Here is a 13335-nt window from a genome sequence, read left to right as displayed (position 1 = left end):
TTATCTTTCTTAAGAAAAGGGTCAGACAAGTTCCTTGACATGCATTTATATTTTGAATATCTTACACGAATAAAATATATCCATTTAATTCCCGTGTGTTTTTCTTCTCCTCTTCATTGTACCTGTCTCTGCATGTTCCGAAATAAACATTATTAGTTACTGCTTCAATAAGAAAATTCTGTATGGCGAAGAAGTACATGCTGTCGATATATAGCTTTGAAGATATACAAAATGGCATATAAGACCATCTTACAACTGCGATATACATACATGCAGATAGAATCTCTTATTTTTACAAGAAAAGCAATTTGGAAAACACAAAGGACATGAAAATATTCGTTTTGATCATTTGTACGTTCACAATGTTTATAATGAAAATATATGTAACATCGCGAAGAATTTTATAATTTTTGAATAAACTTTTTTTATATCTGCGATAAAATTTTGTGATTTTGTCATAATGTGTTATGTTTGTCGACCCTATTAATAAAGATATTAGTTTGCATCACGCTTCGTCGCGCTGTGTTACATTGCGTTACATTCGCACTGCACCCACTGTGTGGGCCGCGCTACGTTACGTTACATCGCATACAAATTTGCATGGCACTCGGCCTCGGCACTTGCGCTTATGTTGACGGCATTACGTTAAACAAAAAGATCGAAACGCCAATATTCACCTCACCCCGCTCGCCTTCGCGTCCACGTTGCGTTTCATTAAGCGCGCGTCGCATTCGCATCACATTTTCCGTTACGTCGGCATTACGTCGGCATTCCGCTTCGCACCGAGCTTATGCCTCGCATTGAATTACGTCGGCGTTGCATTACACGCTGACGGCGGTCGCATTCACGTTTCACTGACGTTAATTCGTGTTCTTATCAATCGTCAATTTAACGCGAGCGCGGGGTTGCGTCCGTCGAGTGTAAACTTCTTGCGTGAACGCTTGCGCAATATCATGGAAAAAAAACCCATTAATCTCCCTACTCGCGAGTATACCGCGTTTCGTACATGTTCGACTTTTCTTCTGCCAACTGTCGTCAAATTCGTGTATACCGCGTAATTATACCTATATTATGTCCATTGTACAGCAAGATATATGCAATAATTAATATGGTAATTTAATTGTCGCCATTGTTGTAGAGAATACAATAACGCGGTGCAGAGAAAGTTTAGTTCATCTAGGCGTTTAATTATCTGTCACCGATCGTGGATATTCTCGCTTGAATGTTTCACTATATACTGTCATTATGACGCGCTGTTTGCGAATATATATGCTTTACTGATATCAAACAAAAATATATAGGTACTCTCATGAAATCTAAACTTTGAATGGACTCCTGGTTTTACGCCAAAAAATATTGAACGCGCCATTAAAGGAATTACTTAAATGCCGGCAGAGATTTAATGTTTATTTTTATCAAAAGTGATTATTTCATTTAACAAATGCAATAGCAAATTGATAAAAAAACGTGATTTACACAAATACGTGTGTAAACGATACATAACCTTTATACTTTAATACTTTTATAATTAGACTATGTATATAAAATTCTTTTGGAAAAAGATTATTTAGTTAAAAACACTGATAAATTTTGACATATAAATAATATGGCTTTTTAAATATATTTTATTATTTGTAAATTAGAGTAACGAGAATTAATGGAAAAATGCTATCACAATGTAATCTTTGTCGACATGCTTCATATGTGATTTGTCAGTACTTAATTAACACAGCCGTTTAATGGATTGAAAATAATTGTGTCACGCAGAACAAATACTGTCCTGCATTTGAATATTCTATCTCTCACACAATGATGAGTATTCATTACATATTATACATATAATACATATAATGGAGTATTAATTACATATTATACATATATGAATTTCACATCGTGACATTGTTCGCTCACGTGAAACGTAATAAAGCGAATTATACGTTAAAATTGCGTTATTATGCTTCAGGTTACATGTAAAATACTCATTTGTGAGAGAATATGTTAAAAAGTTAATAGAAGATTAAAACAAAAAGAATTATGTTTAAAAAGCTGTAATAATATTTTTGCTAATTTAAGACGATAAAGAGAATGAAATTGATTGCTCGTTAAAAATATTTTTGCGCTGTTAGTAATTTCTTTATTTATCATTTCAAATACTATATCGTATTAATGATTATTTGAAGATTGTATTGGAAAAAAATTCTTACCGATAACACAGTGACATCATTTACACTATAAGTATACTGAGACCTTATTACACTACTTGCACTATTCATTGATGGAAATGAGTATCATTGGCGCCATTGATATTTCCGCGAGTCTAGTGAAATGTAGGCTTTGAATCGCGCAATCATTTAACTCGAGAATGACGTTCGTTGGATTCGACACACGTGTCGGGATGCGCACACATGGATTGCACCACACACGAATATCCAGTTGTTTGCATCGTTTCGCACGTGATTCCGCCTTTGCTAGTTTCAAATGTAATCATTCGAACGTATATAGAACGATAAACACCGCTTTGTTTAGCATAGATTTATTACGAATAATGAGGGGAGTTCTCACGTCTATATGAGCGGAATGGCCGACTTCCGTATCATATCATAAGGTAAGTGATACATTTCTTCAACACGATATCGATTTTCTTGAAAATGTTAAGACAACAAAAGCTCTTCAAACTTTATTAATTTAGATGTCAAAGATGTGTAAATAGATAATACATAAAATCTTATTCGTTTTACTTAAGTTGAGATTCTTTTAAACAAAATTTCTTATCATTAAATATAGAAATATATATATTTAGATATAAAGTTTGAATTTTGATTTTAGAAGATTAAATGCTCGATCAAATTCTTCTGAAGAGGGAATTAAAAAATTTGTTGAAAAAATTTTTTTTTAAATGATTACTGTACGTCAACGCGTATGTAAATGTTTAATTTAGTCTCGCAGATACATTAACGCGTGAAATAATACACGTCAAAAGCCAAATTGGAGAAGGGGCGATGCCAGTTGTTATATTTAGAATTTCATTAACTTAGGTCATGTCATATCCGCGAATTCATTATCCTTGAAAGCTTAAGATTGGAATACTGCAGAATAAAAGTCTATTAAAAATCAAACTGTCGTATGCGGGTATGCCCCAGGTGTCACAAATACCTACACGAAATTGCATCAGCCTTTGGATCAAGTTTTGAGCGCGATTTATACACCGACTTGCAACAGTCTCGCAGAAGTTGCTCATTGTTATAGGTATATTATTCAACATATCGATAATATTTCTCACGCAGGTCCCGGTTTTATTTTGTCAATATAGCACACATATCGCGGAAGGCCTCCTGAGATTTAATTATTTATTACGTCACGGGTAGATGCTATTTGTAGAGATCGTTGCGTCATCTTATCGTAACGTGCCTATCACAAAGAGTTATACATGGAATAAGTAGTAAGTAATATATAGATATATGCAAAAAGAGTTATATATAGATATATGCACAAAGAGTTATACATGGAATAAGTCGTAAGTAATATATAGATATATGCGAAAAGTTTACGTAAGCTTTGGACTCATTGTTTCAAGTACAGTTAGAGAAACTGGACACAAAAGTTTTAGAAATTTTCTTCGCACATATATATTGAAACGTTGCAGAATATATATTTTATCTAATTATTGATAGATTTTCCATACAAAATTCTTTCTAACAGGTAAGATATTCTATTCCTCATTTTCTAAGTCGCGTTTACGGAAATGCGTTAACAAGAAATAACATCTCTTTGCTTATTATATTCTCCTAGTATTTTTTTTACTTTCATGAATTTAAATTTTCACATTGAATAAATCAACACATTTTAAAAACAATATATATGTATTTCTGATAATTTCACAAAACACCTTCGATATTTTAGGCGACTCTTTTAGGCAACCTTAAGACGTCATATTATTCTCTGGTGTGATTATTTTTTATATCCCCATAATTATGACATAATTTAATATACAAAATTATAAATAAGACGTAAAGTTACAGATGAAGTTATGAGTTATAATTCCAGATCGCTTACGACGAACTTACGCACGCAGCCCGGACGAGAGACTCAAGGGAACCGTCTTCCTCGTCGTCGTTCTCGCTCTCCATTGTTTTGAAATCTAGCGCGCGGTCCGCGTTCCGCCGTTTCGCCACGCGTGCACAGCGGATCGTGCGGGCTGCGGGCTGCGGGCGCTCTCGTGAGCGGCAGCGTAGCGCATGCGCTCAGTACCGCGTTTACGATGGTCGATCGCAACGAGGTAGCGATGTCGCGTGTGCCAATTTTGGTGATCCTAGGTGCCACCGGGTCCGGAAAATCGCGGCTGAGCATCGAGCTGGCGCGCCGTTTCAGCGGGGAGATCATCTCGGCCGACAGCATGCAGGTGAGTCGCAATTACGCCCGATTCCCGACGCGGCAGCGCGACGACGAGGTTAGGTCAGGCCCCCGCGGGGCACGATTTTCAAACTTGTTCGTCGTCCGCGAGGAAACTCGCGAGAGACGGAGGCCGGGAATGCGCCGTTTTTCCCCGGAAAAACGTCCGTCCGAATAATTTGCGCCGGACTCGCCGGTAAACCCGGGGAAGAGTCAGGTATTCCTCAATTGAACGTAAACGTGTGCGCGACGACCGCGTGGCGGAAGTGCTCCAATATATATAGGAACGAGCGCGCGCGGTGATCGCGATAAAACTGAATTGCGCGATCAATCTGTTCCCCGGCGCGGGCGTCGAGGTTGACGCGGAAGCGCTCGCTTCAACGACGCTGTCCGCGATAAAAGCGCAATTTTCTAAGAACACATCAATAACGATTATTGCGAAATTATATCTTTCATATAAATTATATTCTTTATAAATAAAATCTCGTTACGGACGGATTGAACGAATTAATATTTTCGCCAATTAAACGCTGTATTCAACGTGAAGTCCCATTCACGTATGGATATTGATTTTTCAACTTTCTCTAATTCTTTTTTTTTCTCTTCGTTACGTTCTCGTTTATCGAAATCGCGACGTCATGAGATGTTTGCGTACTCGAAAGTGAAATCCGTCCGTCTGTAATGGCAGTATTTAAATCTGCCTGCTCGTAATGCTGACTTTTAAATCCATCTGACGAGGCACTTGGTTAGAGCGATTTAATACGTGAGAAAAGAACAGCGCCTCCTCTCACCTTCTCTTTCTTGTTTTCACACATTCTCTCTTTCTCTCTCTCTCTCTTTCTCTTTCTGTTGCGAATGCAAATCATAGTTTGACGTCAACGACATGCTACATAGAGCGTCGTTGATAAGGCACGCACGTGAGAACGCTCCTAAACGGTGTTTGTATTTCCCCGAAGTCATTATAGCTATTATCAATCTCGTGAGAATGCCAGATGATACGTTATTGTTATCGCCGTAATAATCGATGTCATTGTTATCGTTAGCGTCTTGACGTCTTCGCTGCGACGACCGAGTGTCTTCTCCCTGTTGTTCCGCGAAGCCGCGGGTCACACAGGTCCGCCACGCGTGGAGCACACACGCTCGTGGCCCATAAATTAGTAGCCGCTTTAATTGTCGCGCACGTCGGAGGCGCGTCCGGTAATCTAATCGCATGGCGGCCTTGACACGAGGATCAGCCGCGCCGCGATCGTGATGTAAATCGAATTCCGTATTTCCAGCGGGCCTGCCGGAGAAAACCCGTTGACTTCCGGTCGAACGAACTTCCGGCGAATTAATATCGTGACACTTTTTATCGAATGGTCAAAGATCAGTCTTTCTTATATTACATATCTTCTTAAACAAATTGGCTCTCTTCTGTTTTTATTGAAGGTTTTTTTTTTATTGAGAGGCATTAACATTCCTCCTTTGCTTCTCATATATACTTATTTGATATGTTTCAAAAGATTGAAGCTAGTTTATTCTTTTATTGTGACGAAGCAAGGGAATCGCAGATAGAATTCATATGAGAATGCGCACGGAAATCACTGTATGAAGAATCCAATTTTCGAAGAAAACAATTAGCGTGTGTTTCAATACTTCATATGTCCAATAATGTTTTCGTAATGCGAATTCACTTCTAATTGGAATAATTATTTGATATGCGAAAAGTTAATTTATGCAGATTGTTTCCTGTCCTATATTTTGTATTCAATTTTTAAACACGCGTATTTTGAAAAAATCAAGTTGACGTCATAAAATTCAGTTAAGTAAATGAAAAAGGAGTTAAGAGGCGAGTAAGAAGAAGTTAACTTTTGTTTCTAAGATTAACTTTAAGCAATGCGATAAGAAATTAATTGTAAATTGAAACATTTTGAATTATCCACGAGTATATCGCTAACATTTAGTCATTTTTTAGTAGAAATAAATGTCTCTAATCATTTTCCTAAATTTTTACACGCGTTCTCTAGTTTCTTGCACAATAAACGAACAATTAGAGAAATATCCAACATGATTTTGCTAATAAAAAATTTCTCTGAATAATCGGTTTGACTCAAATATTCTTTTTTGACAGTTTCGATTGCCTTTTTAAGTTTTACAGCGATGATCTGACTTTGATAGTTGAGATCATCCCCGTCTTTCCCGTTGCAGTTTCGTACGCGAGGAAGCTCATTCGTCTCGGGGTCTGCCGGCGAGTTCTCGCGCGCGCGTGCCCGTTTATTTCGGTTGCTTTTTCACACGGAGCGTATCGGCTCCAATTTCGTTTCCCGCTCGTGGCCACGCGTGACTTCACTCGCGTGCATAAATCGTTCCCTGACGGTCACGGCGCGACGCCCACGCACGCGCGTGCCTGAGGAAAAAAAAGAGATATTCAGAAACTTCCGCCCTCGCGCGGACCCGAACATCAAACGACGGCGTCCTCGCTTGGGAAATCGCGATCAGTGCCGGGATTGTTCGTCCTCGCGACGAGCGAATCCTCCGGGGACGTATCTCACACGACCAGACGGAGATGTTCTTAGTCTTTTGCTTAAGCCTTATGCTCCAGACCACAGAACGTTTTCTCATTAAGATATTCGTTCATTGAGTTTTTGCTCAAGAAAGTTCAGCTGTTCTAAATTGATTGAAGATTCCGCTGTGAAAGTCTATGTTAAATACTGATTATTCTGCGAGTAAAAAATGTAATTATAATGTGCAGCAGCTTATTTTCTTTCTATTAAAGATGTAATATCAAGAACATATATTGAATTGAATAGTTGAGAGACGGATAAGTGGAGAAAAATCTAAAATGAAATTTTTTGTTAGATTTTGTTATTCTTATTAGATATCTTTTTCTTAAGTGCTTCAAATTCTCTGAAAAATTAAAATTCATTATTTGCTTTTAATTTCCTATTTAAAAAAAAAATGCAATTAAGTGCAGATATAAATTATGTTAAAAAGAAATCGTAGTTTGACTAGAATATTATTCTATTTTTTGTGAGATTATTTAGCAAATAAACATTTTATTTATATGGAATATCAGAACGTCTAGAAACGTAATTTGTCTAAAAACTAATTAAACGGAAGAACATATATCGAAAGTTTCTCTTTTAGCAAAACGTTAAATCGATTTCTGAAATATTCAGCGCGTAGAATTTTAATATTGCCGTTAAGAAGGCGTACTGGAATTCCGCCGGAAGACTGCGAGTGATTCTCTTATGATCTATTAAGATGATCCGCTACATTTTTGATGAGCGAGTGAAGAACCGCAGTTTCCAATAGTTCGTAAGAATTTCACGAGATTTTATTAGAGCCCATATTTCAACTGTTCTGGAAATCATAAAAGTAAGTGACGATATAAAATCGTGGATTTAAAAAAGAATAAAAAATTCTCTGTAAAATTTAGAGCGTTTCGTTAAAGAAATGTCTTTGCTTAAGAATTATATTTTCTGAAATGGATATGACCGAGATATTCTAATTTGAATATAAAAAGTAACTGTTCTAGAACAGGATTATGCGATAATCGCATAACTAATTTTGCGCGTCGTGTACGAGATTAATTACGAGCTGTAATTACATACAGAAATGTGTAAATTATCTCATTTCGTGCACGAATGCTTCCATTCCTTTTGGCAATGCCGATACGTGCATTTTGTTACCGTACATATATCGTTTATACGTATATATTACACGCATTGATACCGTATATGTAACTGCGAGTTATGTAGGCTACAATCGGCACACTTGATACACGGTTTGAGAAAGTGAACGTTTAGGCGCGAGACCTTTCATCAAGAAATACACCGGGGGAATACGCTGACGTTCGGCTGTACGTATGAAAGCGGCATGAAAGTATAATTAGTTTATAATTCTGTGTAACGAACTGCGCGGTCGAAAGGGTAATTGCGCGCGATTACAAATTTAACGCGAGGATTCGTCTCGCGACGCGCTCCGTCCGCGCGCTTCGCGAGAGCCGGATTGCGTAAAAACTTCGGCGACGTGTGCCGATCGTAATAAGTAGAGTCCTTCTTGCACAGCGAAATGCAAAGTTGCCCGAGGTATTATTCCGAGGGATCGACGAGGCTGCCTCCTGCCTCGTATCACGCGAATATACCCGGGGCTGAGAATAATAGGCGTTAAAAGTGACGTATTCTCACGGATACGCGCCGTTAATTCCGCAATACCGGGGCGTTCAAAGGCGTGCGATAGCGGCTGAAATTCGTTGATACTTTATCGCGGCACTGATCCGCGGAAGGCAATGTACCTTGGTCCTTGAATTCAAAATAGTACTCGCCGTCTCCGGCAAACCGGCTGCGTGCCACGCATGGAAACTTTCATTTTAATTCATGCGACTAGAGTATACCTGCGAGAGCAGCAGAATTCGCTTCATTCCATTAGGATGTTACTTTCATTATTGCACAAATGAGATAATTGCGATCACGCAATTATTAATTAGAAATCAGGATTTATCTTTATCTCGTGATCTTTTCATTTCTTTTGCGCAGAGTATTTAAATTAATGTTGTATAAGTAAAATGTCCGCAATGAACATATGTAATGACGTTTTCTATGCATATATTAAATATACGAAAATACAATGGCAGTAACAAAACTATTTATGCAAAACTAAAATTATATAATGTTGTATAATGCAAATTTGTGTGTTAATTAAAATTCCGATACAATAAACGGCTTCATAATTTTAAGGGGGTTATCGAATTGAAACCGGATGTAAATTTAAGAAAAACAGGGCGCCGTTTCTCTCGCGAAAACCATCTTTGACAGCAATAGTCCGCACAGAAATATAATAATTGGCGCAATCGAATGCACTTCGATAGCTGCGACAGTGTGCATTATGACCGACGAAAATCGTGATAAAACTCGTGAGTTATAGTTGGTTATATAGCAGGCCCCCCCAACCGGTTTTAAATCCACGGCGACGCGATGACGCGAGATTTACGGGGCTCTTTTGTCGACGCGGATGCCTCGGGACGCTCGCAGCCGTTGTTTTATTACGGCGCTGAGTTGCAAGTGCAAGCCTTTATCAAGATGTCGAGTGAAATCATGTAACAATTACAAACGATTAATGAATGTATTTAGCTCTGTAGAACGCTGAAGTGATGTAATTGCCAATCAACATTAACATCATTTAACGTATAATATCAAAGGATCGTAATCATCCCAGTTTTTTCTCAGCATTTGCTATCACTCACGCGGGGTTATTGATTTCACCTTTACGCACGGTAGTACCGAGAAGTACTCTAATTTAAAAGCGGCAGATGGTCGAGATTGCACGTTAAAGTTGATTATCGATAATCTTGTTTATAGCGCATTTCAGGATTCCAATCTAGTTTAGAATTGTGTTGTGTATGTCAAAATCAGGTCAATTGTTCAATGGATATTCTCGGGCCTTTTTGTAAAGATGCTTTTAACTCTGTTTCTCTTCATTCTCTTATTAATTATGCATTATGCGAGATTCGTTTAAGAATGTAGCGACGGTGTTCTCCGATGTCTTAAAATACCTGTAACAATTTTGAAATTTTATTCGCATAAATCGCAGACAGAAGAGCTGGTAGCGCGAGAAATGATCGTAGGATTTCATACGTTAATCTAGGATATCTTAATGTTTACAAATTGTGTCACATGATTGTAAATTATCTCCTGTATCCAAAAATCCCGTATATATAAATTATTGCAGATTTACGTAACAGCGTGGCAATTTTTTTCCGTTTATAATCTCGAGATTAATATGAGCGCGAATATTTGTCGCACGATATAATTTCCATTTAAAAAGAAAAGAGAGTCTTTACTTCTAGATTATTTAAGATTAACAACGAGATGATTTAATTAATTATGGTTTTGATCTTTAACACTTCTTGCAATTTATCAGTTTTATTGATTACTATTAATATTAATTGACAAAGTTAGACATACATTTTCTTTATTTTAATTTACTTAACGAGAATATCATAATAACGTGAGTGTAAAAACGTAATTCAATTAATATCATTTATTGCATTATTATTATATGTTTTTTTCTTGCTACTTATGCGGCATCAGTTCAAACCGTGTACGATTAATGCTGAGAACAATTAGTCATACTTCTGTGATAAGTTGGTGCATTTGCTCGCGATGCATTATGTAATTTCCCTCGGAATATGCTGTCATAATTGTATGATTATCCGTGTAAGATATCAGTATCTTTGGCGTTAAGTGACATGAGGTAGTTTTATGTAGAATATATCTAGAGAGGAATATATCAGTACCTTGGCGCCAATTGATGTGATGTAATTTTATCTAGAAAGAAGATAAGAGAGATTGGTTTGATGTGTTAGCTCTTGAGAAGTTTTCTTTACAATTATTATTATATTAAATATTATTTGAATACTGTAATGAATATTAACAATGCTAATTAATGTTACGTTTTAAAGCATTTCCCAATAATGCAATCATATTTTGATTAAATCCCATCACTTTTCAGAACTAAATTTCCAATATTTTCAACTTGACAAAATTAAATCTTAAATTAAAACAAAATTTTTGAAAATCAAACAAATAGCACTTGACTTATTTAAAATATCTTTTAAAATTATTTTTTAATGTGTGACTTGTAATAAAATTAAAAAATTGATAATATAATAATTTTATTATTAAGAAAAATTAATTCAAAAGTTGTCAACGATTATTTCCTTTATTATTCCTGTTATTATTTATAGATGTATGTTTAAATAATTGTCCGCAGAAAATATGTATAACAACGTGCCATTACTTAATGAAATGATAACAAACGTGTCTAGTTTTTGAAACAATATTTACGTAGTGCGAAGTTTATTTCATCAAATTTTTAGCGAGCTTTTTGCTCGTCCCGCCCACGTGGGCGAGAGTGCGTTAATGCGCAATGACAAAAATACTCGTTGCTTTTGCGGGTTATCGACCTCAAAACGTCCAGACGCTTTTCGGACTAAACCCGCTTGAATTCGCGCGGATAATTCGTGGGTCGAGACTATGGAAATTGGGGATCGTGTCCGCAATACCGATCATGATGCAGCAGCAGCTCAACGTTCGTTTGTCTCAAACATTCCTATCACGCAAGTATCTTTTTTTTACGATTTAAAAGCGATTTAATTGTATTATAACATTTCTAAAGTGTGAAAATTATAGCATCGATCAATGCTGCCGCGTAATCAAATTTGTATAAGAGGTCAGATCTTATCGTTTAATTAATTAATACTACAGAAAAATTTTTCCGCTGTTAGAACACTCATTAAGCAATCAGACTCGAAAAGATACTAATCGCGGGAGATAACGAAATAGGATAAAACTAGTAAAGAAGCCAATTTATTTGATTCGATCATTTTTTTCGCGTTTATCAACACGTATACATCTTGACATTAACATCTTTAATTAATTCTGACATTTCTCTGAAAATATATTTTCGTTTCCGACGCAAAAGAAGCAAATATCCTATAAATATTGCTCGACTTAGCGATTGTACGTTTCCCGAGCCGCAATTTCTACAGATGTTAGGCGTAAACAGAGCTCGTATCGTAAGAATATTTTCCTGTAGAAATGCTGCAACAGGATATGACAGCATTTGCGGTGCGAATATTACGCTTGCGATTAGAACGAAATGCTAGAGCAGAAAACATCTCGGCTTATTACTTTGAGTTCTATCGTTGCGATGCCATGATTTCCGTGGTCTACTAAGGAATCCTCGTTATTCGTTACTCGTGAATGAGATTCAGAATAGTTAAGGCTGAACGGTGGCACGTACCTAACAATCTTCTCTCTTGCGAAGTTTTCATAATTGGCCTATCAAGGTTATGCTTCTCCAAGGCAGCAGGTGAAAGCCTTTTGAATGTAGATTTTAGGGAGATTCCTTCTTGTCAGAATTTATCCTCCTCGGGAAATATTGTATAACAAGATGTCGTTTAAAGACGAGCGGACGACGAATTGAATAAAAATTAGTAACTTTTATGACATAATGATTTAAATTGACGATAGATAGGTAGTGATTTATAACTGATATTGCTGGTAACCAGAAGAATCAATACAGAACAAGTTACAGTGAATCAATTCGAAAGAGAGAACTTTAATTTAAAATCTGATTATCATATTTATTAACGATTCCAGTTAACATTGAGATTTGTGTATGTGCATATGTATATAAAATCTTATAAAATACTGAATGTATACATATAAACAGTATATGTAATATGAAAATAATATCGTATTTCAAACTTGTTTAATTAGGAGAAGACATCAGTATAATACATCACGTAAAAACATTATCCGTCATGCTACTTTCTCGAGCGATAAAATTATGATATTTTTCAAGATTAATTGAATTAACTACATTTATTAATTAAATTGAGCTGGGAAGTATCGCAGTTACATTCTAATTTACTTCTTCAGGCAGGAACGGGTTTCATGAAAAAGATATGTATTTTGTTTCTCAAAGACGATGCGGGAGAGCAGGTTCATATCTTGTCCATTGAGTGTAACCTTTCCGATAACAAGACGCCGCATTACCGGTTTTATCAGGAAAAAAAGTCAAAAAGTTCTTCCATGAATAGACCCAACGATAAATCGTCGCGTTGTACAACATTATAAAACTTAATTAACTCGAGCACTTGGCGCGCGATCGCGTTTTTCTAGACCGAGAAAACGATCGAACGATTAGTATCCTTTTATCAATCCTCTTTTATCAATTTACGTATTATGTAGCAATCAATTTTCTCTCGCATATATCTAATTAACGCGCCACGAGCGATGCGAGACGCGACTAATCAGCATTATAAAAGCCATAAGTAAAAGAATTACAAAGAGCACGTCCATAGTTTGGCAGGATGAGAAATATATAAGGGATGAGTCAGATGCTCGTTATCTTTTATTCGCTCCTTAATTATTACTTAATCACGTGGTGATGCTATAG

General features: G+C 36.6%; 1 protein-coding gene across 2 annotated transcripts in view; it reads left to right on the top strand.

Moving 5' to 3' along the window:
* Positions 1-4127: 4127 nt before the first annotated feature.
* Positions 4128-13335, top strand: part of LOC139823437 (tRNA dimethylallyltransferase) — a 70149-nt gene continuing 60941 nt past the window's right edge. The window contains exon 1 of one of the 2 annotated variants that reach the window (XM_071795994.1): positions 4128-4399. In XM_071795994.1, coding sequence (XP_071652095.1) covers positions 4259-4399 — 141 coding nt within the window. In that variant the 5' untranslated portion in view covers positions 4128-4258. The remainder of the gene's footprint in view (positions 4400-13335) is intronic. The other variant, XM_071795993.1, reaches the window with a different exon arrangement.

Source organism: Temnothorax longispinosus, chromosome 12 (assembly GCF_030848805.1).
Source record: "Temnothorax longispinosus isolate EJ_2023e chromosome 12, Tlon_JGU_v1, whole genome shotgun sequence".
NCBI lineage: Eukaryota > Metazoa > Arthropoda > Insecta > Hymenoptera > Formicidae > Temnothorax > Temnothorax longispinosus.
The sequence above is the reverse complement of the archived record's forward strand: the minus strand, read 5'-3'. Positions and strand labels throughout refer to the sequence as shown.